General features: G+C 39.3%; 1 protein-coding gene across 4 annotated transcripts in view; it reads left to right on the top strand.

Annotated features, from left to right (window-relative positions):
• The window catches only part of LOC130930991 (IQ motif and SEC7 domain-containing protein 1-like), a 343,354-nt gene that overhangs the window by 147,969 nt on the left and 167,721 nt on the right, over nucleotides 1-27,664 (top strand). Inside the window, exon 1 of one of the 4 annotated variants that reach the window (XM_057859428.1) lies at nucleotides 10,967-26,148. The exons of the other annotated variants lie outside the window; for them this stretch is intronic. Coding sequence (XP_057715411.1) covers nucleotides 26,030-26,148 — 119 coding nt within the window. The 5' untranslated portion in view covers nucleotides 10,967-26,029. Of the gene's footprint in view, nucleotides 1-10,966; nucleotides 26,149-27,664 lie in introns of those variants that run through there. 4 annotated transcript variants of the gene reach the window in all.

Raw genomic sequence — 27,664 nt, 5'->3', positions numbered from 1 at the left:
TTCCCGGCTAAATTAGATAATAGTGAGAGATTAGTGATACTGTGTGACTCTCTCATCATATCTTATCCTTTCATCAGCTCCCTGGCCCAGTAATTTCAGGCAACCAGGCCTTGAGCGCTTCAAATCTATCTCCCTGTCTGATAGGATGCATTTGCAATTCCATAGCTCTGCATCAGGCCTCAGATCAAGCCAGGGGGGGATTCATGGGGGCTGCTTTTCCGAGAGCTGAGAGGTGATAGAGCAAGGATTTGTGCTCATTTCTCCAGTAGGAAAAAAAAGACTAGGATAGGATGGCTTCTTCACAGCTGCTTTGTACCACTCAAGTGGAAGGTTTTGACCGTATGTGCCCACACGATATTAACAAGACTGTGCTGTGGGTCCGATCCGCAAATTATAGGACTTGATTTAGGAGTTAAAGTAAAGGCAAACATTTATTACCAGACATGCATCAATGACCACAAGATATTTAATCCACAAACATTCATACCGTACTTTTTGAACTATAAGTCGCACCTGAGTATAAGTCGCACCAGCCATAAAATGCCCAACAAAGACGAAAAAACAAAGAGTATATAAGTCGCTCTGGAGTATAAGTGGCATTTTTGAGGGAAATTTACTTGATAAAATCCAACACATAGAACAGGTATAAGGGGCATTTTTTAGGGACATGTACTTGATAAAATCCAACACATAGAACAGATACTGTATGTCATCTTGAAAGGCAATTTAAAATAAAAATACAATAGAGAACAACATGCTGAATAAGTGTACAGTATGATAATGTTACATGATGCATGAACAACGAAATGCGATCGTGGTCGGTATTTTATTGTAACATAGCTAATAAGAGTTATTCAGATAACAATAGCATAAAGAACATGCTAAAAAGTTTACCAAACCAACAGTGTCACTCCAAAACACCAAAATAACATGTGAAATGATATAATAATGTGTTAATAATTTCACACATGTCGCTCCAGAGTATAAGTCGCATCCCCCAGCCAAACTATGAAAAAAAACTGCGACTTATAGTCCGAATAATACGGTAGTATTAAGTATTGGACTATTCTACAACAAATGTATGCATTTATAGACTATTTGTATTTGTATGGCTTGGCTGAGGTTCATCATCACGCTGTCAGAGAACCAGGAGATGTGCAATCTTTTTCTGTTTATGGTCAATGCTCACAAAATTAGCCTGACTTTGGTAAAATCCTGGTTACCCAAATGCTTTTGGATTTCTCTCAAAATAAAGACTCCCACAGACTCATGCACAGGTCCGGAGGGAAGTGACACTTATTCTAGAGGTGCACCAATCAATTGATCGTCAACTAATCGATTATCAAATTAATCAACTATTTTAATAACCAATTAATTGTTTAGGAACTTCTTCACCTAAACTTGTCTAAATTCTTGAAATTATAACAATTTTCCGACATCTTATATCTAAACTAGCTAACTGTTTAACCCTAACCCTATTAATGAGGCTGCAACACCATCCATCCATCCATCCATTATCTTCCGCTTATTCCGGGGTCGGGTCGCGGGGGCAGCAGCTTTAGCAGGGAAACCCAGACTTCCCTCTCCCCAGCCACTTCAGCCAGCTCCTCCGGCGGGATTCCAAGGCGTTCCCAGGCCAGCCGAGCGACATAGTCTCTCCAGCGTGTCCTGGGTCGACCCCGGGGCCTCCCGCCGGTGGGACATGCCCGGAACACCTCTCCAGGGAGGCGTCCAGGAGGCATCCTAACCAGATGCCCGAGCCACCTCAACTGGCTCCTCTCAATGCCGAGGAGTAGCGGCTCGACACCAAGCCCCTCCCGGATGACCGAGCTTCTCACCCGATCTCTAAGGGAGAGCCCGGACACCCTGCGGAGGAAACTCATTTCGGCCGCTTGTATCCGGGATCTTGTTCTTTCGGTCACGACCCACAGCTCGTGACCATAGGTGACGGTAGGAACGTAGATCGACCGGTAAATCGAGAGCTTAGCCTTTTGGCTCAGCTCCTTCTTCACCACAACAGACCGGTGCAGAGTCCGCATCACAGCAGACGCTGCACCGATCCACCTATCAATCTCCCGCTCCCTCCTAGCCTCACTCGTGAACAAGACCCCAAGATACTTTAACTCCTCCACTTGGGGCAGGATCTCATCCCCGACCCGGAGGCTGCAACACTAATCAATAATCACTAATTAATTCGTTGGCAACTAATTAATTAATCAATTTTAATTGATTGGGCTGCAACACTTATCAATTAAAATCGATTAATTAATTAGTTGCCAACGAATTCGATTGATTTTGGCGGCAGCTATGAGCAGTCCCTTTGGGGTCCTTGTTTGTGTGTAAAGTGAGGTTGCGCACGCCTAAAAAAATGTAGTTACTTTAGTGATTACTTTATTATCAAGGTAACTGAGTTACTTTAAAAGTAATTTATCAGTTACCTTTTACCAATTTTTCGCCCTTTGCTGCCTCAACACAAGAATGACAGCAGAAAAATGTCATCGCATATAATTGAATTTTTCGCATAGGGCTTAATCTTCGAGTTAGCGGGGGTTTAATTAGTCGATGGAGTTCATTTTAACCAGCATTTACTCACGCTAGCTTAGCCACTCCAGAGCCCTGAAACTCACAAATAACTGACAAACTGCACGGAATTTGTTGTAATCAGCTCCAACTCCAACTCTGAATTAAACCCCCACTAACTCGAAGAATAAGCCTAAATGTCAAAAATTCTGAACTTCCCCTTTAAAATAAAGACCTAGTTGTTAAAATATTGTAAAGCAATAAAAAAGGGTTTCAAGTTTCAAGTATTGTATTAATGGGTCAAAATTATTTTTCGAAAAGATCACGGGACTAGCACCTTAAAGTGATCCTCTGATTTAAACACATCTAGGCTCTAATAAACCACAATTGTTCTCTTGAACTAAAATATGTTGTTAGAAACACATAAAATGTTAAATCAATGGCAATATTTTATAATATTTAGTCCATATTTTGACCGTTAGTTGGCACCATGGTTTGCGGGCTAGCAGTGATGACGTAATTGGTATCGTTCCAAATTTGTAGCATGTTAAACAATTGCTTATTGCTGCATAAGCTCGCGAAGTAAAATGCTACGATGTGCTGATTTTGGATGCAATTTCCAGTCAAATGGAAACAAGGGGAGTGAAGTGAGTGGTCAAGGTGGAATTATTATTTTTAGTGAATAAATGTGCATAAGTGGAAGCTTCTCCCCCTTTTTAGTCCCTGTATGCACGTACCCTACCCACCACGCGTTACAACTGGCGCATGTTTCCTGGATCCTCAGTCAAGTCAGGGATCCATCTATTTTCTGGATCCGACGGTCCCACCACGTCTGCAATATTGGTTTCGGATCTGTCCATTTTTTGATTCGTCGGTCCCACAACAGCTTTTCAGATCAGTCTATTTTTTGGAATCGACGGCTGCGACATTGCCATGGGATCGGCCTAATTCCTGGATCTTTGAGTGAGTAAAAAACGCGAATTTGGATTACTATTGCTATCTTTTATGTTGACTATTCTTGTTAGGAGTTATCCCCAAATCATACTAAATAATTAAAGCACTATGGCACGCTACAGTGACGACAGTGACTCTGACGTGGACCTCACAACAATGTTGGGAGTTCGTCAGGGAACGCTTGTTTGCTTACTGCTGAGCTCCCGAGTGAAGAGTGGTCAAGGTGGAAATATTATTTTTTTTTGTGAATAAATGTGCATAGTGGAAGCTTCTCCCCTTTTTGGTACTTTTATACACGTATCCTAGCTACCACGCGTTACAATGTACAAGACATGGATTACACAAGGTGTGCTCTTTGGCCTGTACTGTATGTAAAGCACACGACAGCTCTGGATGCTAACAATCTACATAATTATATTGGGATAAGTTTGAAAACGCTATATGCATACCTTGAATATCTGCTAATAAAACCGGACAGCATAGACTCTCGCTCCCAACCGGCGTTCCGAACAGGACTCTCTCGCATCACCAGTTTTGCCCAACTTTTGTCTTATCAGGTATTTGCTGCACGCATTTTTCCTTGAAGCTCGTCTTGTGAACGACCGACAGTGCTGTCCTGCTCTTCACTTTTCAGATCTGGTTCAAATAGGAAGGGTAGAACTGATGACATGTGGGGAAAGCTAACGAGTGACACACTGGAATTTCGGCCACGGGACCAGTGACGTCACGCACTGCGACGTAACAAGAATGGCGACCTATCACTTAAAATAATTTTACAAACTTTATTAAAACAAAAACATTAAGAGGGGTTTTAATATCAAATTATTATAACTCATACTAACATGTATCTTTTAAGAATTAGTTGTCTTAAAAATAGAGGATCCCTTTAAAGACTTAATGTCTTATTATTCATATTAATGAGAAATGGTTTATGTCTATGTTTATTTGCCTTTCTGGCCATCATTTCAGGCGGCTGTTTCACTTCAATGCCCTAATTTCCCCCACCCTAATGCCAGAGTGGCAGTTAAGAGAAGAAAGTAAACAGTGTAAATCCACTTTAGATTATCCCTTAAATACTGTGCTAACAAGAGGAAAGAAATGGTGTGGCAGTGTCGATGATCACTGGTAAGATGATGAAAAATGACACACGCACTCATATGACATTTGAGCAAGGATTCTTAAACCCCAATGGTTAGAGTTCCTATAAACCCTGCATGGATCTTATTTGAAAACATCTGTTGAAAATTGTTACTGGGAAAACAAATGTATCCCTGAAAGCTGCTGAGAGAATGGAAATATCACAATAATCCTAGATTGCCTGTTACTAAATGCGGATGACAATAATGCAATTGCTCGCACACTGACAGTGTACGTGTGCGGGTGTGTATGAGTGAGAGTGTGGGTGTGTGACGCTGTTTTGGCATCTTTTCATCTAAAAGTCTTATTTTTTGCAATCAAGTCTCAGCAGAGGCCTGAGGCGGACCAAGATGGTTTTCTCTCATAGGTGGAGTTTGACTTTTGGGAAGGGGGGGCACAACATGTTGATGACCCCAAAATGCAGTGTCAACAATCAAATTAACTTACAAGAATACTGAAGGAATTCGGCCCCCCCTCGGCCGGCGGAAATGGTGACAGCCGAACTGAAACCGTGCTCCGCTGAGAGCCGGGAGGAGCCAAAACTCTGCCCGTTTCTGACCCTTTGTACTGACTCCATGTTCCAAAAGTCTGAAGAGGGCTCACCGAAATCAGGTTGACAATTTATTCGTTGACAGTGGTCAAAAACGAGGCAAAAACAGACGACGGAGAGACGATTCCGGATCCAGGGTCGGCAAACAAGGCGACATAGAAAAGTTTCCGAGCAGCGAACCGTTTGTTATCTCAGTGTCTAGTGTTTTTGAAGGCTGCGGTGGAGTGGGCCGGGCCGAAGGTGTGGCTGGGTGTTGTTTTGGGATCATCCCTCTGTGGCCGCTTTTGGGCAGTTAGGTTCGTGCGTGGATGGGACATGGTTGCCACATCGACCGACGCTGGTCTGGTCTTGACGTCCCAAACGCCCGCTATCAACTTGTTATCTGGGCTGGGCGAGGCACTACTTGTTTTAGGATAGAGCGCCCTGCTCTTTGTCCTTGCAGTGGCCTGGAGAACTGATTGCAAGAGTTGGTGCGTCAGTCTTGCTCGTGACGCTTGTGGCGTTGTGTATCTATTCTGCTTTTCATTAAACTATGGTGTGCTATTTATTTTATATTAGGTGTGTTAGAGTAGTACAGTCCTACAGTAAATATGAGAAATGATACTACTCCCTGATTAATTATATTAGGTGTGTTAGAGTAATGCAAACAGTTATATGGTGTGTACGAGAAAAGTATTTTACTACAATATTTATACTTCAAAATTTATAATACTAAGTTGAAAATTAGTATTTTTTTTGTTTCCCATCATTCTTGAGGGGAATTCTAAATCAGGCTGCTTAGTACAGCTATACTCCATTGAAAATGATACGGTCGCCTGTGTCGTGCCAATGTAGTTACCCCCGTCAAAAATTGTATCCCCTGAGAAGAGCTACGGCGCTGCACTGATTCGCTCGATTTCCATGTTTTAGTTATGTAGTTATCTACGAGGTTTTAAAACATGGCCCATCCATTAGAAAAAAAAAACAAAATGTATAACGTAATATACGTACTGAATGTAAAAAAAGGCAATGTTTCACTGTTTTACTCGCAAGATGACCTATAACTGTTAATGCTGTAATTGAAGTCCGTATGGAGTTTAATAAACGTCGATGTCCAAATGATATAACTGTGGTTGTTTTCTGGCTTCAATTAATTGTTTAAGTTGACATAACTTATAACTAATGTGTGTGTGTGCGTTCCCGGGACCAGGAGACACAATTTTTTGACGGGGGTAACTAAATTGGCAAGACACCAGTGGTGGCTCTGTTGTACAATTAGTCTTTTCTGGGGCAAATTGAAACTCCGCTCACCATTTTGACGGTGGTCTCTAGTGTTTCCTGGTCCACATTTTCAATCCTTGGTTCTTGCTCAGTGGTTGTTGTCGCTTTTGAAAGCTTAGGTTTGAAAAAATGATGTATATCCATATTGCCTCTTCGGTCCTCGGGTGGTTTTGGCTAAGCAAAGAAAATGACCGTCTAAGGTGCTTGTCATGAACATGATCTGTTCGAAAAATAATTTTGACCCATTATAAAAATCTTTTTTTGTTCATTTCATTTATTTATTTATTTTTTAATTCCTTTACAACTTTTATAGACAATATTTTCCCGGAAAAGTCTTAATTTTAAAATCATATATAAGCCAATTACATGAAATGACACTTTTCGGCCACCAGGGGGGGGGGTAAACTCCGTTTATGCTTTTTCCACGTGGCAGCTTATTAGCTTTGAGACATCTCTTTGTTTGGCATCCTTTGAGTGACGAGTAGGCCTGAACGATGTATCGTTTGAACATCGCCATTGCGATGCGCGGGTGCGCAATACTCGCATCGCAAGGACATGCAATATTTTTATTTATTTATTTTTGAACACGCAAAATTGTTTTTCTGCTTCATGCTCACACAGCACCGCAGCCTCTCATCCTCCCTCCTGCTAAGCAGTGCAACCAAACTTTTTCTTGGTCACCAGTGCAGCTGCTGTTTGGTACTTAGTTAACTATGATTAATAGGTTTGTAGTTTTGACCTTTGGCCAGAGAAGACTTGTTAGTTCTACGATCAAAGGCACAAATGTGTTAATCATCGCTTGTTACACACTAGCGGCCTTTACGATCAAAGGCACAAATGTGTTAATCATCGCTAAACTTGTTACACACTAGCAGCAGCCCAGTCTGAAGTGTGCTGTGCCAACTCATTTATCGTGTAAGTCAGTGGCTCTTCTCGTCAGCGTGAGCGTCAAAGTGCGAGTGAATTTGAGTGGACTCAACTCATTGAAGCATTTAATAAAGACAAGGATTTTTCCATGTTATTTTTGTTTAAAAATAATTCACATTGTGAAGGCGGCAGGGTCGAACAGTGGTTAGCACGTCCACCTCACATTTCTGGGATTGTAGGTTCAATAGCGGCTCAGGCCTTCCTGTGTGGAATTTGCATGTTCTTACCGTGCCTGCGTGGGTTTTCTCCGGGTTGCTGCAACATCTGAAAAAAAACCGTGCATGGTATTAGGAGTGGGAACCTCTTGGTACCTCACGATACGATACGATTTGCAATACGAAGGTCACGATAACGATGATCTGACAATATGGCGATGCAACGGTTATCGATGCATTGGTCAGGAAATCGTAGGATATTCTACAAACAACTAATAAACAGAAAAACAAGCTTCTGCTGTGAGTTGGAATGAGTTCATCACTAGTAGACGTCCAATAAGTTTGAACTGGGAGGGTGGCAGCGAATGAACTTTCATTCATTCGCTGCCATCCCTCCCACTTCCAACGGATTGAACGTCTATGGCTGTCAGTGACAGCCAACGCCAGGCAATGAGGTAATTTTGGGCCATTTAAGGTCATTTACCTGTTGATTTTCAGTTACTTCCTGTTGATTTTTGGGGATTTTATGGTAAAAAGTAATGAGGTTCGCTACAACAGAGCCTTCTAGAGAAGTCTACTGCTTTAAGATGGCGCCTGTTTACTAGCGTGGGAAAGTCTGTCATTTCGCATCTAGTTCTTGGTATATGTTATATCTACCACAGCCGTATGTTGCCGTATGTTTGTAGCAACTAGCAACTGGGCGCTGTTTGTAGCGACTGACGGCCGCAGTCAGGTATTATTATTATTATTATTTTTTTTTTAATCTAGCGGCATGAGTTGAACATGATATTTATTCTCGGTCCGTTCCTCGTTGGGTCCTGATGACTGCGCTGACTGTGTTTTATTTCCGCTTTACCTGGTATAATTCAATAATCGGAATTTGGATGTTTGTGAATCGTTCTCGTATCTTCTACGGCCGAATCGCGAATAATCTAAGAATCGGAAATTTCGCACGCCTCTACCCACGACCCTAGTGAGGATAAGTGGCTCAGAAGATGAATGATTGAATGAATTATAAGAATGTTATAGAAAGTTATTTAAAGTATGGCGTTAAGGTGAGGCAATGAAAAATGTGTGTTCGCCTACATTTTGTGCTGGTACACCTTAGGAAAAATTAAAATTTAGGGTTAGTTAAATTTTTTCCAATATTGTTAATGCCTATCCCAAACAGCGCTAGTCAAGTTATCTGGGGAAAATTATAGGTTTAATATCGCAATGTATCGCAACCCCCCCAAAAATTGCAGTGATAGTTTTTTCCAAGATCGTTCAGGCCTAGTGACTGGTCTGTCTTTTCTCTCATTTTCTGCACAACTTGAGGTCAAAAGCCCGCTTTGAATTAATATTCAGAGGTTCATTAGGTTTTTACGAAACCTGTGACATTTAGTCTTAATTGAAGTTCCCTGGCTGGTCTTACCAAGGCACATTGACTAGATGTGGTTGCACAACACTGTTTAGGAGAAAAGTTTGGGCACAAACCCTTTTTTATGCCTCTGTATCAGGATCTTAGTCTTTATATCTACTGAAAGTCATAGTAATTATAACACTATCAATAATTAATTAATTATACTAATGGAAAATGAATGAATGAATAATAGATATGAGTCACTTAACAAAAAAACAAACAAACAAACAAAACACAGCATAATCAGATCTCGGTTGATCGAAAATGTGTTCATTGAGTTCAGGGTTTGTAGTTCTTCCATACTAATCTCAATCAAGAGTGTGCTAGTTGGCCTGATGTTTAGCACTGGAGCACAGTCGGGGTGGGGTGAGTTGGGGGGTGGGGATTGTATGGGACTTCTGTACATCATTCTCACAAAGTTGGAAGTAGGCGTGTGCCGATTTCCGGTTTCAAGGTATACTGCAGTATTAAAACGTCAAGGTTTCAAAACCGCACAAATTTTCCATCATACCGTCCCTAAGGTATTGGCTATTTTTTTATGTCTCAAAAATGCATGGAGAAATCCCTCGCTTGCAGCTGTAAGGCTCAACCCTCTCCCATCGGTTGTTGCTCAGTGTCATTGAGTCAGCTGTGCTACACGAAGGCTGGAGGAGGTGAAACTCCAGAACTTTCCCCCCCATCGAATAAATACTTCTGCTACAGAAAACTTACAGACGGCCGTGGCTTAGAGGAGGGCCGACCGACATGTCAAACATGTTTGCGGAGGGTGGCTGCCGAGGAGGTAATACCTCCAATATGAGTTCGCATTTATACAAAATTTAATGTTAGTAAACACTAAAGGTGTGCGAAATTTCCGATTCTTAGATTATTCACGATTCGGCCTCGGAAGATTCAAGAACGATTCACAACCACCAAATTCCGATTATTGTATTATACCAGGTAAAGCGGAAGTAAAACACAGTAGGCGCGGGCTTTGGGACGCAATGAGGAACGGACCGAGAGTAAATATGTTCAACTCATGCCGCTAGGTAAAAAAAACAATCATACCTGAATGCGGCCGACAGCCGCTACAAACAACAGCCAATTGCTAGTTGCTACAAACATACAGCTACAGTAGATATCATATATATGGAGAACTAGATGCAAAATGACAGACGACGGCGGTGTTAGAACATGTATTATTGAACAGAGATGCGAAATGAGACTTGCCGGTGTTAGTTAACAGCCGCCATCTTAAAGTAGTAGACTTTTCTAGAAGGCTCTTTTGGAGCGAACCTGATTAACTTTTTATCAAAAATACTCCTAAATCGACAAAATCTTGTCTTGAATCTATCTTTAAATGATGAAACAGTTTTAAAACTTTGACATGTCAAAAGTAGACAGAAGGGAAATTATGGAATAACGGGAGCAATTTTAACAACTGTAACGGTTGATTCACAACATTAAATTAATTGAATGTAGTTTAAAGCTGCTGATACAGAATTGGGACTGGAGTATTTTATTTACTACTATTTTTGTATATTTGTTTACTGTTATATGTTAACATGATACTGAAATAGTAGTTTGGTTTAGCCTGAGAGGATTTTTGAACAATTTTGGAACGAATGTACAAAACATTAAAAAAAAAAAAAAAAAAAAGGAGGGAGGTGCATCAATAATCGTTTTATAATCAAATCGGCACCTCTGAATCATAATTGTAATCGAATCGTTAGGTGCCCAAAGATTCCGAGGTCTAGTAAACACTGTCATGAACGTTTCCCACCAGCTATGAAAGTTAACTCAAGCGTGTTTAGTGTGTCTAGCAGTGGTAAACGTGTTTTTTTTTCTCTCTCTGGCAACTGTCAGTGTTGAGAAAGAGAGTGTGTATAATGTAAACATAATATGTGTCATACACATGTGCTTTTTAAGGATAATAATTTAGTTTGTTTTTTTTTCTGATGGTAATAATGCTGAGCTCTGGCTGTGCGTTTAGACTCACCTCAAGGAATGTATTTATTTTAATTTTATATAGAATATATTTTTTTTTTTTTTTTTTTTTTTTTTGATTTATATTAACTTTATTATGTTCCAATTTGCTAATGTTTGAAAAATGCAAATCCTGTTCAATGTAAAAAAGTTATTTATTTTATTTTTTTATATGTTTTTTTTTAAACCCAGATATCTCAAATTTCACATTTTAGAGCTTTAATTGAAATACCGTGATTCTGTAAAACTGTGATATTTTTGCTTAAGGTTATCATACTGGAACATAGTCTAGTTGGAATCATTGAATTTAATAAAATATTTTGGTAAACTCATGGGGGGGGTACCCTAATCCAGCCTGTTTGCTTGGTAAATTAGGACTTTTAATTTAACAATTTACCTCACGTATTGAAAATAATTTAACTCTTAAATACCTGCTACATGAAGCAATTATCAGAGAATCCCAAAATTTGAAAAATAAGGTCCTAATGAAACTTTTTTTTTCAAATTTGTAAAAAGAAATGTCAAAATGAATATGTGTAGTAAGTGCTGTAATATCTATAACCCTTGCTAAATCCTGTTTTTTTTTTTTTTCCCTCCTGGAACCTACAGATGCATGTGTTGACTTGCACTAAAAAAAAAAAAAGGCAAAATTCTGAATTAGTCTCAAAATCATGAAATTTTAGGTGTATCAAATGTGATACATTCGGCAATAAAGGGTTAATGCACCTTCTGGTGGTAAAACTGCAATGATAATGTCTATCTACGGTCAGCAAACTGATGGATATTGGACATGTACTGCATAACAGTAAGGCCACTGTTTCTGCAGAGGTAATGTACTGCCACCTCGTGGTAGGTGGCATGTTGAACTCTTTTCTCAAGGAACCGCTTTTACATTAGAATATTTTAATCACAAATGCGCTTTCTAAAAACCTCCCGGAGACCTTGACTTATTGTGTTTCATGAATAGCACGAGTGGATGAACAGGTTTATTGTACCATCTGCTGTCTTATGGAAGCGCATTTTCATTGTTCTGCCTTTCTCTCGCAAAGGTGAGTAAACAATTAATAAATCATATTTAAAAAAACAAAACAAAAAAAGTACAATTAGATATTTTCTCGTTGCACTCCTCACTAGATAGGGTGCAGCAGCACTCTGCTTGGGGAATTGCATCTCGAGTCTCTTAAGTGTCAGCCGGGCCACATCCCTTGCAAAGCATCCCAAGAGAAGATAGATGTGTGAATCAACCTATTTCAGCAGTACTCTTCATAAACAATACACATAGGCATGAATGTCCCTGCAAACGTGTTTTTCTTCCCTCAGCTTGATAAGAGCAATCCTGGGGTGAGGGCTCGCCCTCCATGAGAAAGGGGGGTAGTGGCAGTTGTTCCATTTTGAAATGCAAATTGTACAAAGTTGCTTTTTTGGTGGCATATCATTCAAGTCTAGCTGAATCCCGTTCTTTGTGAATTTCGGCAAAAGTTTGACGACAACACGGATAGTTTGGCAACCAATTACAGGGCAATGAATAGTAAACGATGCACTTAGTAGGAATTTATCCTATACCAGCTGCACAAATGTGAGTTATGCGAACCATTTAATTCCTGAGATTTTTTTTTTCCTTTTTATGAGAAAGTTTTATAGGCATTCACAAATTTGTTCTCGCTTTTTAACCCATCACAGCAGTGAACTCGGTGGACAATGGAGCAGCAAGCAGCTTTTTCCAGCATCTAGCGTTCGGGAGGCTTTTCAGACTTTAGCTAGCTATGATCCTCGCTAATGTTTTCTCGTTTCTTTGAGGTAAAAACATACATTAGTACTCCATCAGTGAAGGATGGATCTGTGTTTTTTTTTTTTGTGGCAATATAATTGTCCCATTTTCTCCCAAATACTTCCAAACCTTAGAGTGCAGATGTACAGTGTAATGTAGGGTGACCATATTTTGACTTCCAAAAAAGAGGACGCTCGGCTCGGCCTCGAGATACTTCAATTTTACTCGAAGATCACTCAGAGATGCCTATATCCCCCACTTTTTTTACTCAACTGGTTACTCAACAGGCTTTATTCTTCCTAAAAAATAATCAAACAAAAAAACAAAAACAAAAAAAACGAATAATGATTTTAAAAAAATAATATAATGCAGACCCATGGAAATGTAGTCCAGTCAATTCACACACACAGCAGGGTATGTGCCAACTCAACATTTGTTTGAATTACTATCACGACAATTGTCGTTGACAAAATGTTATTCCCAATCAATTTTTATTCTCATTCAATGTTCTAGATTGTACGCAAACAATAACCAAAATAAACTGACAAGCTATTCAACCAGCATGTTTCCAAACGCAGCAATTGAAAACTCCATTGCCCATAATGCCTAGTGTGGCTGAGCTCACTGATTGCTACCCTATTAGCGACTACGGGAGCCAAGGCAAAGTCAGACTTGGCTATAAAAGTTTACTATCATTGGCAGCGCATAGATGCGACAACAAACGGGATCTTACAGATTACACCAGTACAAATCTCTGACAGGAGTCAACAGTTGCCATTATATACGTACTAATCATAAAAAAAAACAATGTAGCTATTTAGCTATACTAGTATTCAACCACTAACTAACGCAGAACAATTACTCATACAATATACTGTATCTCTGTGTACACATATAACCCTATATACAACAGAAGACAAGTGATCGACATTAACAGGAGATAAACTTACAGAAAGGTGTATGGAGCCACGTCTTGTAGAACTCCGTATTGAACTCCTTACTGTAGTCTGATCTCTCGTCAAACCATCAGTAGATGGTGGTAATTACCCATGAAACAAAGGGTAAATTGCCAACAAAAAGAAGAACAATATCTACTCCTTCTCTCGCCCCTACTAGTAGGAGCCACGTCAACGCAGGCAGGCGCTGCCCCCTAGTGGCCGGAGGAATTCTCTTCAAATTGGTCCTGTGAAAAATCATAAAAACCAGACATTTTCATAAATTTATGAAACCAGGCTGGACGCTCCGGAGGGCACGTAATAAGAGAACTTGTCCGGGCAAAAGAGGACATTTGGTCACCCCTAGTGTAATGCAGTATACAGCGGTATATAGCATGCAATGACAAATCACCAATAATTAATCAACTGACCTAAATCCAATTGAGTATACATTTCTCTTGCTAAAAACAAAACTGATAGGGAAATGCTTAAAGAACAAGACAGTTGTCATCTGACTGGTAACTCATCACCAAGGAGGCAATATAGTGTCATATGATCTCTATGAATTGTATTGACTGCAAAGGATTTGCAACCAAGTATTAAAAAGTAAAAGTTTGATTTTTGATCGTTAATTCATTCTATTACTTTTTGACCCTTATAACATGGGTGGAATACATACAAATTAAGCACTTACCAATTACCCAAGGGGAAGGAAAAAAATCACGGGCAAGCACCTTTTAAATTACATATGCCCAATCTGGCAAGCACATTAAAAATATATGTATTTGCGTTGGCCGCATGAATCAGTTTGGACTCTATCGGAAAGTTATTTTTCCTGCCAAAAAATTATAACTGGTAACATAACGGATTACTTTCTGCAGAGTAATGAGAGTAATGCAACTACCCCCAACTTTGATTCTTCATAAATTTTCACCAAATACCAGTCCAACTTTTCAGTTCTTTGCATAGTTCTGTACGTATTTCTGACATTAGCTATTTAAAGTTAACTAATTTCCACATATTGGAGCACTTTGGCAGCAGTGATGTACAGCAAATATTAGATATCCTCTATTGTTGGTCTCTGCAATTGTGTACAACATGACATAACAGGTATTATTTTGCTACACATTGTTACTTTTGGGCTATATTTCAAGTCCAATCTCATAAGCGGATTTTAAGGGGGGGGCAGGGGGCCGCCCCCCCGGTGGCCGAATAGTATCATTGCATGTAATTGACTTTCCTATATATATAAAAGTTGTAAAGCAATAAAACTGCTACAAAAATGAATGAAATTAACCAAAAAAAATATTTTTATAATGGCTTAAAATTATTTTTCGAACAGATCATGTGACTAGCACCTTAGACGGTCATTTGCTTTGCATAGAATATAAAAAAAAATAATAATAAAATATAAATATATATATATATATAAGGGGAGGGCAATTTTATTTTTCAAATGATTTTTTTTCTTAGATTGAAAATATTTTTTTTGATTGAAGCAACTTTTTGGGGGATTGAATGTTTTAGACACAAATGTCCTACCATAATATGGCCCAAACACAAAAAGGATTGCTTCAATCAAAGAACTTTTTCGATGAAAAATTAAGTGTTCAAATGCAAATTTTTCAATCTCAAATATTTTTTCGCATTCAAAAACTTTTTCTATAATTGAAATTTTTCTTTTTTGGATTGAAGTGATTTTTCTTTTGGAAAATACATTTTTTGAAGCAACTTATTTGTTGATTGAATAATAAAGACAAAAATGTCCTAGCCAAAATGTGGCCCAAACACAAATCAACATTACTTCAATTATTTAATTTGCTTCAATCAAAAAAAAAAAAAAAAAAAAAACTCAAATAAAATAAAAAATCAAAGAAAAATAGCTTTCACGTGCATTTTTTTGGGTTGAAAATATATATTTTGATTGAAACTTTTTTTTTTTATTGGAGCAACTTTTTTTGATTGAATACTATAGACACAAATCTACCTCCATATGGCTCCGCTCAGGGGGTACAATTTTTGACTGGGGTAACTACACTGGCAGGACACCGGCGGGCATACCGTATTCAATGGATGACGATCTTGGCGAAAAGTATTGCCTAAGCAGCCTGATTTAGAATTAAATAATTAATTAAAATTAAATTAAAATATTTGTTTAGAACCAAAAAATACTCATTGTCAACTTATTATTATAAATATTCTTGTAAGCTGATTTTATTGCTGACACTACGTTTCGGGGTCATCAACATGTTGTGCCCCCCCTGCCCCAAAAGTCACACCCCGCCTATGTCAAATCTATATATTCCTTACATAAAATATCTCTTTGCAGTCTTTTGCATTGCACAAAATAATAAATCTCGATTTGTAAAAAAACAAACAAACAAACAAACAAAAAAAACAGATCTTAAAGAAAAAAAGGGCATATTTGGATTCAGCACTCCAAAATTACATAAGAACAAGTGTTTGATTTACGACTGCAACAACTAATCGATTAATAAATAAGTTGCCAACGAATTTGATAATTGATTTTGGCCGGCAGCTATGAGCATTTCCGTTTGGGTCCTTGTTTGTGTGTAATGTGATGCTCCGCGCTTCCGCCCGTGATTAGAGAAAGAGATAGAAAGTTCAATGCTGCACTCAGGTTGGGTTGCTGAATCAATAATACTGTACTACGAAATGTCGAAAGTTAGATTGTCTATAAAGATCGATTGATATGGGTTTTTCAGGACCGATACTGATTATTAGTAGTTTGAAGGGCTGACAACGGATTTTTGGAACCGATATTCATTTGTTGTAAAAGTGTAAAATTGGCGTAAAAAATTGAATGATGCAAACACTGAACTTAATTGAAATGCCTAAAGCAAATAGAAAATAACAGCTCCAGAAGTGCCTCAATTTACTAGATTCAGAAACAGCTCTTATAAAGTTAGATAATAATGCATCAGACTGCTTCTGAGCCTCAATAACCCCGTTTTGAATTGATTTTTTACATATCGGCCGGTCGGATTAAAATTCTGACTTACCTCAAATTTCCAAATATCGGCGCCGATAATCGGCCCGACCGGTTATCGGTCTAACTCTAATTGTCTTTCAGAGGTGAGTAAATGAAGCCAACTACAGTATTTTGTTTGTATTCTTTGTTGATGAGACGTTACTACTTAGCACAAAGCGCTACGCTCGTTAGCGTTTATGCTAATCATTGTCCTATTGTCCGTTTGTATTGTGTTTTGGAGACGCTTATTAGCACTTGAGTTATCGTTACCATTTATATAAGCCTTTGCGACAATAAAAAAAAATGTCAGTTGGCAGCACTTTTATTTGAATGAACAGGACTTCTGTCTTATTTGTGTACTGAGAAATTATTTTTAAGTTTTATACTCGGAACCTTTATTAAAAACTTAAAATATTTTATGCACTTAAGAGTTGTAGACTACAGTTAAGTCAGGAAGCTTTAGTAAAATATTATTTTTGAAGGAAATAGTCATCCATTTTGTCTTCACTGTTACTTACAACATGCCTAAAACAACTTCAAGTTAAATTGTGAAGGTAATTGAAAAGAATGACAATTATCCGATTATCAATTATAAAAATAATCGTTAGTCGCAGCCCTATTGCATCAATGCAATATTGCCTCTGCTAAGCAAAAATTTCGGTACACTTGGCAAAATGGGGCAAACTGTAGTTTGCGACAGGCAAATTCCCTAAAATGTTCATTTTGAGCCCTGTGCGATACCTTCACAGGTCACCTGAATTGCATACAAATACCATCAAATTGAAGCTGAAAGTCTACAATCTTCAGATGAATATGTAGCATATGTCTACTTGAGCAGTTGTCTTATATAGAGATTGTGATTCATGCTACAGAGTGAAACTCACTTCATATTGTTTTACTATTGACTTTTGTTAACAAAATACTTGAAGTACAGTAGGCTATGTCTACTTGACCAGTTGTCTCAGGTTGTGCGACTTAGATTTAATTTATTAAACTCACTTTATATTGTTTACTGCTGATTGTTATTTTATTATTGTTTACTGTTTATTTTTGTTGCACTTCAAGTGTAGGATAAATCTGTTGCTGGTGAGGTGCAATAAATATTACAAGGTTCTATAACACAACTACCTGTCTGTTCTTATCTATTCAACTAACTCGAATACTTCTCAGAAAATTTCAAATTGTTTGACATACAACTTCTTTTTAAAGTAACGGAAATAGTTACTTTCCCGGGTAACGAGTTACTTTTACTATAGTGTAATTCAGTTACTAACTCAGTTACTTTTTGGAAGAAGTAGTGAGTAACTATAACTAATTATTTTTTTAACGTAACGTGCCCAACACTGTTTGTCACACATCTGCCTGTCTGCCCTTGAAAGTGAAGAGCGGAAGGGGGGATTCGGTAAGGGTGTGGCGACGCTGTTGCAAACGCGATGATGATTGGATAGGTGGCTGGGAGAGTTAACAAAGCATCCGCATTCTCGTTAGCATTAGCATTTAGCGTGGCAAGCATCATCTTAAACTCTCGGGCAACTTTTTTTTTTTCATACAGTTCTTGGCGTCCAGAAGGGTACAATTCATTTTGATTGTAATAACCAATTAGCTGCCATTGACGGTGACAGACGTCCAATCCATTGTGTTGGATGAATGTTAGAATACTGAACTTTTTCTATGTATACTTCATTTTTTCAAAAAATAAGTTTGGTACTCGTGAGTGTTTTGTGCACAAGTGATGTACAAGGGATGTTCCCGATCCGATCAAGTGTTGGAAATCGGGTCTGATCATGTCATTGTCCCGGGATCGAAATCGTGTGAAAAAGATAAGGATTTTTTTTTTAGATTTATTTATTTTTATGTTTAATTTTCAAGGTCTACAAAGTAACAGAATAATGAAGATGTACAAGGATATCATCAAATGAAAGAATAAAATATGTTATGTAGACAACATGGCAACACAGCAGAATCTGAAGTTAACACTGCCTGTTATGCTATAATGTTATGCTAGCTGTCCTGGCAAGCTAACGACGAAATAGCATCATGCAAGAGTGCTAATTTCTGTAATATGAACATTTTTTACATTACTTTCCCCCCGTCTTTAATAGATGGCCGCGTTAACAGATCGGTACTCGATATCTGCAGATCTTCGAAATTGGATGACTGATTCGAACTACCGTATTGGCCCGAATATAAGACGGCTTTGATTATAAGACGACCCCCTCTTTTTCAAGACTCAATTTTGAAAAAAGACTTTTTGAACACCAAATTATTTTTATACAGAAAATAATTACAGACCATCTATAAAAAATCATTATAAAAATATTTGAGAGAAAAAACATGCTATTTTGCCTGATTCAAATCTTAATATCTGAACCTTTAAATATGTAAACTAAATTGCAATCACATTCGTAAATGAATGGCTTCTGGTTTTTGAAATGTAAATAAACCAATCTATTGTAATAAAACAACAAAATTGCAATAACTGCAATAACCATCAAAGTGAGGTCTAACTGTAACTGTAGTCTTGAAACAAATCTGAATAAGGAAAAACATTGCAATAAAATAATGCAAACTGGTTAAACTTGAGAGTAGCTGAGATCTGTCATGACAGAACATCGCTTCAATGATATCTGGCGCCATCTAGCGTCGTGAATGGGTATAATGTCTAGACCGCGAATATAAGACGACCCCCTCTTTTTCTGTCTTATTTCAATGCAAAAAACATCGTCTTATATTTGGGCCAATACGGTATGTTGCAAAAATATGAGCTCGGGACTCACCACAGTAGGTAAAGCTCAATGTATTCATATACTGCACACACAGCTGTGCAGCATAACATTGAGCTGATGGCTTACATCTTCGTTGGACAGCGGGATTTTTTTTTTTTTTGCAAGCACATGGTGGCGGGGGAGAGTAAGGGCACTGAACATGAGGCCAGTGTCTGTGATGCACATATGGGAAATGAATGCCTCTTCAGGTGTATAGTGGCAGGAAATGTGATGACATGATGAATTGTGCCCATATAAGTGTGTTCTGTTAGTGTATACCGGGGGGTGAATGCCTCAAAGCTTGAGCTTTTCTGTTGACAGGTGTTTGACTTAAACCATAAATATACAGTTCTTTGTGGATTCGAAACAGCATCTCAGCTCCATGCTCTTCTGTGTGTGCCCCGACTGCTAAGTCATGGAGCTCACGGTGCCCTGAGTGAGCCCCTCCCCTTCGAGATTTCTACCATGGACCATTGCACTCCTACCTGACTGGACAGGTTCCGTGACATGCAATGTTTTACAAAATTTACTGATTACTGTCAATACCAGATTATGCATGTAAAACTATACTGACTGCTAGGGATGGACATTTGGCTGAATTTACTAGATTTTTAGTGTGTTGAAAAAACTGCTGTTTTTTTTTTTTAGTGTAATGGAAAAATCTCTGACTGGTGTGAATTATTTTCATTCCAGTCTTGTATTGACCACAATGCTTCTTGAGTATTTGTCGTTGCGTGAATGTAGCTCAACTCTCTCATATTCTTCATTAGATGCCAAACTACTTGAGATTAAATTAGCAGCACCATTCTTGGCTGCAGCCACAGTTGCACTCGATTTTTGTATCCATCATAATAGTGTCTCAGTTAACTCGGCTGCATTGACGGTACTTGACGCCCAATCCATTTAGACTGGGAACGTTCGTTCATTCGAAACCAGAGCATTCACAGTCATTCTGTCCGATTTTCAGGGCATTTACAGGTCACTTGCTGTTCATTTTAGGGCATTTACAAGTCATTTTCTGTTGAGTTTGAGTCACTGTCTATTCATTTGGGTGATTCCCAGGTCATTTCCTATTCTGTAACTCAAAATAAACAGGATGAGGCCCATAAAATACCCCAAAATCAACAGGAAGTAACTGAAAATGAATAGGTAAATGACCTTAAATGGCATTGGCTGCCACTACCGGCAATAGACGTTCAATCCGTTGAAATTCGCCTCCCCAGAGAAGCCGCACGGAAACAGCGACAGCTGAACAAAGTGCCGCTCTGCCAATGCTGCCTCCGCGCGCGGCAACCGGGAAGGCGGAACTTTGCGCGTTCATCTCTGATATTAACCCTTTGTACTGACTCCATGTTCCAAAAGTTTGAAAAAGACTCGCCGAAAGCTGGTTGACAATATATTCGTCGACAATGGTCAAAAACAAGGCAAAAACAGACGACGGAGGTACAATTCTGGATCCAAAGCAAGGCTACATGTTTCATCTCAGTGTCCAGTGTTTTTTAAGTCCATGGGCTGGCCGAAGGTGTGTCCAGGCGTTGCTTTGGGATCATCCCTCTCTGGCCGGTTTCGGGCTGTTTAGGTTCGTGCGTGGATGGGATGTGGTTGCCACAGCGACCGACGCTGGTCTTGACGTCACAAGCGCCTGCTATCAACTTTGTTATCCGGGCTGGCACTACTTGTTTTAGGACAAAGCGCGCTGGCCTTTGTCCTTGTTCGTTTGTCAGGAGGACTGATTGCCAGAGTTTGGTGCGTCAATCTTGCTCGTGGCGCACACGTTTTGGGCTTCTGTGATAAGATGGCGTTGTGTATCTATTCTGTTTCTTTAAACTTTGGTGTGCTATTTATTTTACATTAGGTGTGTTAGAGTAGTGCAGTCCTACAGTGAATATGAGAAATGATACTATTCCCTGATTGATTATATTACGTGTGTTCGAGTAATGCAAACAGTTAGACGGTGCCTACGAGAAACGGTAGGTGATTAAAATGGATTGGACGTCTACTAATGATAAACTCATTCCAATTCACAGCAGAAGCTTGTTTTTCTGTTTATTAGTTGTTTGTAAAATATCCTAGGATTTCCTGACCAATGTATCGATAATCGTTGTATTGCCATATCGTCAGATCATCGTTATCGTGAGCTTTGTATCGCAAACCATATCGTATCGTGAGGTACCAAGAGGTTCCCACTCCTAGTCCCTATGCAACCTTGGGTAGAACTGCTGTTTTTTAATTAAATTTCGCATTCATTTATTTTCAATTCCAATTTTTTTTTCAAAATTTCATTTTATTTTTTACATAAATAAAACCCATCAAACACATTACTTTTAAATTAAGCCTTTTGCGAAATAGGTGGGAAAACAGAACTTTTATCAGCATAATCTGCCAACAATTAGCCCAGAGATAAACGAATAGAGTATTTAACTAAACAGCGTTGGCAATCATGTTTGAATGAATTGTTGCTATCGAACAGGTGTGAAAGATATGTGAACAACATGTAGCACGTACGCGTTCAGATGAGCACACACAGCTCATCAGAGCATGTCAAAGCTGGCAGGATCAGCAGTCTTCCTTGATAATTAGAAGGAGTGAGAGCAGCGTAATTGCACTGGTGGTGACGTACATGTACAATTAGCCACTACACAGGTTCATTAAGAAAACAGCAAAGGTCTGACAATATGAGTTGTTGCTTTGGCTTCAGCACAATACAATATACTGACATAGCAGACTGACGAGCCTGTCTGCGTCCTTCTGAGACAATATATGTATGTGTAATTGCTTTCCCTTTAGAAAATTTTCTGTCTTACAAGGTGTTGTCTGTCCCTTCAAGTATCTAAAACTTTGAATCTCATTTTTGCTATGAAACAATATCGGTTTTACTGTACATTGCCTGCATTAATTAAATTCAAATTTACCGTTTTTATCAATTGTTAATAGCAGTTATAATTTTGTTATATAGTCATTGTTGCGTTGCAGCTATCATTAACTGTATCCTTTAAGCATTTCTGTCCGGAATGGTGTTGATAGCGCCTGTGTGTTTTGAATGACATTAAAGAGAAGTGCATAGCGCATTGTTTTTCAACTGGTGTGCCGTGAGAGATCGTCAGGTGTGCCGCGACTTAAAATTTGTTTTAAGATTAAATGTATGATGTGTGAATGAATTAATACTTGACCAAATAGTTTTCAAATTTTATTTAACAACTCACCTTGTATAAAATAAAAAAATAAAATGAATTGTCTGTATTATACAGCAAAGAGCTTTAACAGATTAAAGTGCCTCAGACTAACAATGTGGCTCAAGTACCGTTTGGCATATTACCCAAAATTAACTAACAATTTAAAAAGCAGACAAGCACAACACAGTAACAATAGCTAGTGTTTCAAAAAATGTGTAAACAACTTGTCTGTTAAATTGAACATTTCACACAAACAAATGCAGCATTTGCAGTTTTACACTAAATGGCCTGAAAGCTTTGTGAGATATAAAAAAAAATGTCAATTTTCACACACTTAACTTAAAAACATTACACTAAACTGTGTGTCAAGGTGTTTAGAAACACTGCTTAAGTTAGCCAGTCATACTCTATATTTTTTTAACCAACTGTTCAGGCAAACTAGCTTGTTGACATTTTCAGATAACAGAGCAGACCTTTTCTTTTGAACAATGTGCCCTGTCAAAGAAAACAGTCTCTCGCAAGGAACGGTTGTGGCAGGTGTAACTAGATACTTTTTTTGCAAGGTGGGCCAGCTTACTGTGGGCACCAGTGTGAGTAGATCACCACTGTAGTGGACATAAGTCGATGCTGGCACTGCCTTGTACCTGTCTAGTGGTTTGTCATTGGTTGTTGTTGTTGTTTGTTGTCATTTGATTTTCAAGGCCCTCGTCTTCGACTATGATAATGGGTCTACATTCCACAGTCTCTGGTTACCCAAGTAGCGATAGCAGTAATCAACCTCCTTGTTGTCTTTTTGTTGACAAGTCCGAGTCCGCACGCTACCAGTGTAGCTTGATGACTGCGGCTTGTTCCCGCAGTGTTAGCGTCATTGCTAACACTAGCGAAGATATGCTTTGCCCGAAGGTTGTACTTTAGGCTGGTTGAGCTTCGATCAAAGGACAGTTCATTACAGCAGTATGTGCACACAACTTTGGTTTTATCCAGATTTCCATTAGGCAGCTTTTAAAACGGAATTTGCCATGAAGCAGTCCTGGGTCATCATCCTCACTAATCGTGGGTGGCTGCATTTTGTCCTGCATTGCCGCGCGGAGAATGTAAACATCAGCGTGTGAGACTACGGGAGGCAGTTGTGGCCAAACTTAGGGTGAGCGGTAAATTGCGTTATTTTTTAAATGCGTTAATATTTCCAGATTAATCATGGTCGTTAACGCGTTATTGTTGACAGGCATAATATATATACATATATTGTAATGTCCGTAACTGTGCTGGCCCTTGAAGGGGCCATCAGACTGCGGAGTGGTGAAGTAGCAAGAAGCAAGCAAGGAAGAGGGGAGAACGGCGTGAGAGCAAGTTAGCAGTTGCATGTTGCGGATGCCGCTGTTATGTTGTTTATTATTTTCCATTGTTGCCACAATAAAGTGGGAAAGTTGTCACCGACTCCTTTCTATTTCCCCATTCGGGGCTATTACAATATTTTTTTACGTCGTCGGGCAGAGTTGCAGTAGGAAAGAAGGAAGGAAGGAGTAGGTAGAACGTTCTCGGTCGTGTGCAGATGAGCGAAGTTTGCTTGTGTTGCGTTAAAAAACTGCTCGGATTTCTAGTCATCAACGAGCTTGCTGTCGCCGACAATGTGGACCCCAACACGTCTACTGCTCATTATTTGGTTAGACTCGTCATGTGTCGATATACTCGAAAGTGTCCTTTCTATTTTATCCATATGTGACGACCGTCAATCCTCCCCCTGTGTTATGTTACAACACATTGTTGAGAACAGCAAGGTGACTAATGGCTAAAAATCCGAGCAGTTCTTGAACGCGACACGAGCAGCTATTCAACAACAGCGCCATGGTGCCAAGCAAGTTTAAACGTCATCGCCAAACGAAACACCCGTCGCTTCAAAACAAGTCGATGGATTATTTTGTTCGCCTTCGTGAAAACAGAGAAACAGGCAACTTTTTTTTTGTAATATAAAAACTACGAAGGAAAATGAGAAAGCCCTCAAAGTGTGTTACCTTGTTGCTAAATCCAAAAAGTCCGACACCGTGACAGGTACATTAATACTACCTGCCTACAAAGCCATTGTCTGCGAGATGCTCGGCCCTGATGTGGTTAAAGACATAGCTCAAGTCCCCCTGTCTGATAATTTCACACTGACTAAGTATACATACAGAGAAATTATTTTATAATTGAATTAGGGCTGTCAAAATTATCGCGTTAACGGGCGGTAATTAATCACGTTAAAATATTTGACGCAATTAACGCACAAATGCCCCGCTCAAACAGATTAAAATGACAGCACAGTCAAATGTGTACTTGTTGTGTTTTTTTGGAGTTTTGGCGCCCTCTGCTGGCGCTTGGGTGCGACTGATTGTATAGGCTTCAGCACCCATGAGCATTGTGTAAGTAATTACTGACATCAACAATGGCGGGCTACTAGTTTATTTTTTGATTGAAAATTTTACAAATTAAAATGAAAACATGAAGAGGGGTTTTAATATAAAATTCTATAACTTGTACTAACATTTATCTTTTAAGAACTACAAGTCTTTCTATCCATGGATCGCTTTAACAGAATGTTAATAATGGTAATGCCATCTTGTTGATTTATTGTTATAATAAGAAATACAGTACTTATATACCGTATGTTGAATGTATATATCCATCTTGCGTCTTATCTTTCCATTCCAACAATAATTTACAGAAAAATATGGCATATTTTTCAGATGGTTTGAATTGCGATTAATTGCGATTAATTACGATTAATAAATCTTTAAGCTGTAATTAACTCGATTAAAAATTTTAATCGTTTGACACCCCTAAATTGAATATACTGTACAGAAAATAATTTTGGAACATTTTTGGTTTGTGGTGTGCCGCGAGATTTTTTCCAATGTAAAAACGTGCCGTGAGTCAAAAAAGGTTGAAAAACACTGGCATAGAGAATAATGAGGGATCATGGATGTGTTGGAATATGAGGAGACAAGAAATGGGAAAAGAGGTAGATATAAGGAGACCACAGAGAAGAGTGAAAACAAAATGGGATAGTGCGGAGAGAGAAGGCATGATAATGAGCCCTACCTCTGACACATCCTCCTGTTTCTATGGAGACCAAGGAACCAATCCGGCGGCCTTGATGAGGACTGTACTACTGAGAGTACGTAAGAGGGTGGAGAGGGGCGTACGCTGATGCGTGGAGAGGTAATACATCTTCCTGTAGTTCTCCTGCTGGTTTTCAAGAGGCTACCTCCCCTGTTACTGTCTCCTGTCACCCAGCACGCTTTAAAGCTGCACTCTTCGTCAGGCCATGTCGGTCCACCACACACTACTACTCCGCCAGCATCACTAGAACCTTACACCACCCCCCACCCCCACAGCAGTCTCTTGGATGCTCCTTGTTACATCACACGCACTGCTCCCTGGTAGCCTGTGTTTGTGAGTGTTAAGTGAGAAGGAGAGTGAACGTGAGTGAGCACCGTGTGCGCACGCCGTCCCACCGTTAAGTCCCATTGACCAGCGTTGAGGCAGGATGGACAAACCAAGCGTGTGGCGTGCCGTGGTGAGCAGCACGGATCCCCGGCGAATGCGAGACCCGGGGTCCCATCCCAGCAGACCAGGCTCTGCCATCGGATACCGGCTGTATGACATGTGAGTAGTATATTCAACGGTCCGCACGGCCAGACAATTCTCATTCATGGAGGCACCAGGCGGGACTATGGAAGTGTAAGCTGTCCTCTGAGTGTAGTGTCAGTGCTGAGTCACGTATGGCATCCAGACCTTGTACTGTCCTCTCATGTTCCCTCTTAGCGCTTGGTAAACAATGTTGCTTCTCCTGGGGAGGGGCAGAAAGATGGAACATTTGCTTGTGTGAGTCGGAAACAAAGATTGCAGGATAATTGACCCCACATGTGCTGGTTTAAGTGTTGTCATGAATGCTGGTTCGAGAGTCCTGCGGATGATTGTTTTTTGAGTGTCTGGTTGCTGCGGAAAATTGCTTATTTGTGGTTTGATGCTCATTCTGTACGCATAGATTCCTTGCACTTCTCTCTATTTTATGTATATTTATATACGCTGATATAACTAATAATATATATAATTTAATTTTTCAAATCTGTGTGTGGGATTCTGCGTTTACTCTTGATGTTTGGCCAATGTGTGTTGTCTGACTGAAATCTCCATGTCTAAAAATCCTTTGGCCACAATTTAATGGTTTTAGGAATTTGGTGGGATGATGTGACGCTTATATGTATCTGTATATAACCTCCCTTGGCTTATTTTGATGCAAAAAATGAAAGAAAATGCTTTACATGCTTGGTACCACTTACATCTATGTAAACATCTGATCCCTTAACAGTCATGTCGCGTGTACTGGATATGAATGTTTGTAAATGTTCACACTCGTGCTTAGCATCTTGTGCAAAATGTGAAGCTAGATTACCCTGTCATGTCGCAATCTAACGGCATAGATCAGTCATCTAAATGAAAATGAGACCTTCACGGTCCTCCACCAAGTCCTTCACAGTTAATGCCATTTGCTTGTTTAAATGCCTGTTTTTTTCCCAAGCGTGCAGTCATGCAGCCAATCAAGTTCCCTCAGTTACTGAACTGTAATTGCTCGATTAGAAATACCATTCCACTTTAAAAAAAAATTTTCGCCCCACAAACGGTCAGTTTTATTTTCTCCCTTTTGGTTTCATCTCTTTCTTGCACAATTTATTAACTATTCTTTTCCACCAAAAGTTTATGTAGGATTGTGGCGTGGTCATAATTTTGGGGGCTTAAATTGTTTCCTAATGGGCTTGGTTCCAGTTGTAATCCTAAAAAAAAAAAAACGTAACATGACCAGTTCAGAAATGGCAAATTGATGACATTTGTTAGGATCTTCTTGTTGTGTCAAAGAACACACGACATATGCTGGTAGTGTGTTGGCTTCATTTCCAGTAATACAGATTGTGGCTATGTGTCTGGCTAGTAGTCCTTTAATGAAGAACAGAAGCAAGATGAGCCTGTTTTGTTCTAAATGTCATTTCATCTTCACTGGCCGGCTCCTGTGGAATTCTAATGTTGAGCCTCAAATACTGGGGAGGATAAGAGCAAAAGTCTAGGGCTTAGCTGATGGCTGTCTCTTGTCTTTAAACATACTTCAGTAGTTCATCCTGAAATG

This window comes from Corythoichthys intestinalis, chromosome 2 (assembly GCF_030265065.1).
Source record: "Corythoichthys intestinalis isolate RoL2023-P3 chromosome 2, ASM3026506v1, whole genome shotgun sequence".
Lineage (NCBI taxonomy): Eukaryota > Metazoa > Chordata > Actinopteri > Syngnathiformes > Syngnathidae > Corythoichthys > Corythoichthys intestinalis.
The sequence above is the reverse complement of the archived record's forward strand: the minus strand, read 5'-3'. Positions and strand labels throughout refer to the sequence as shown.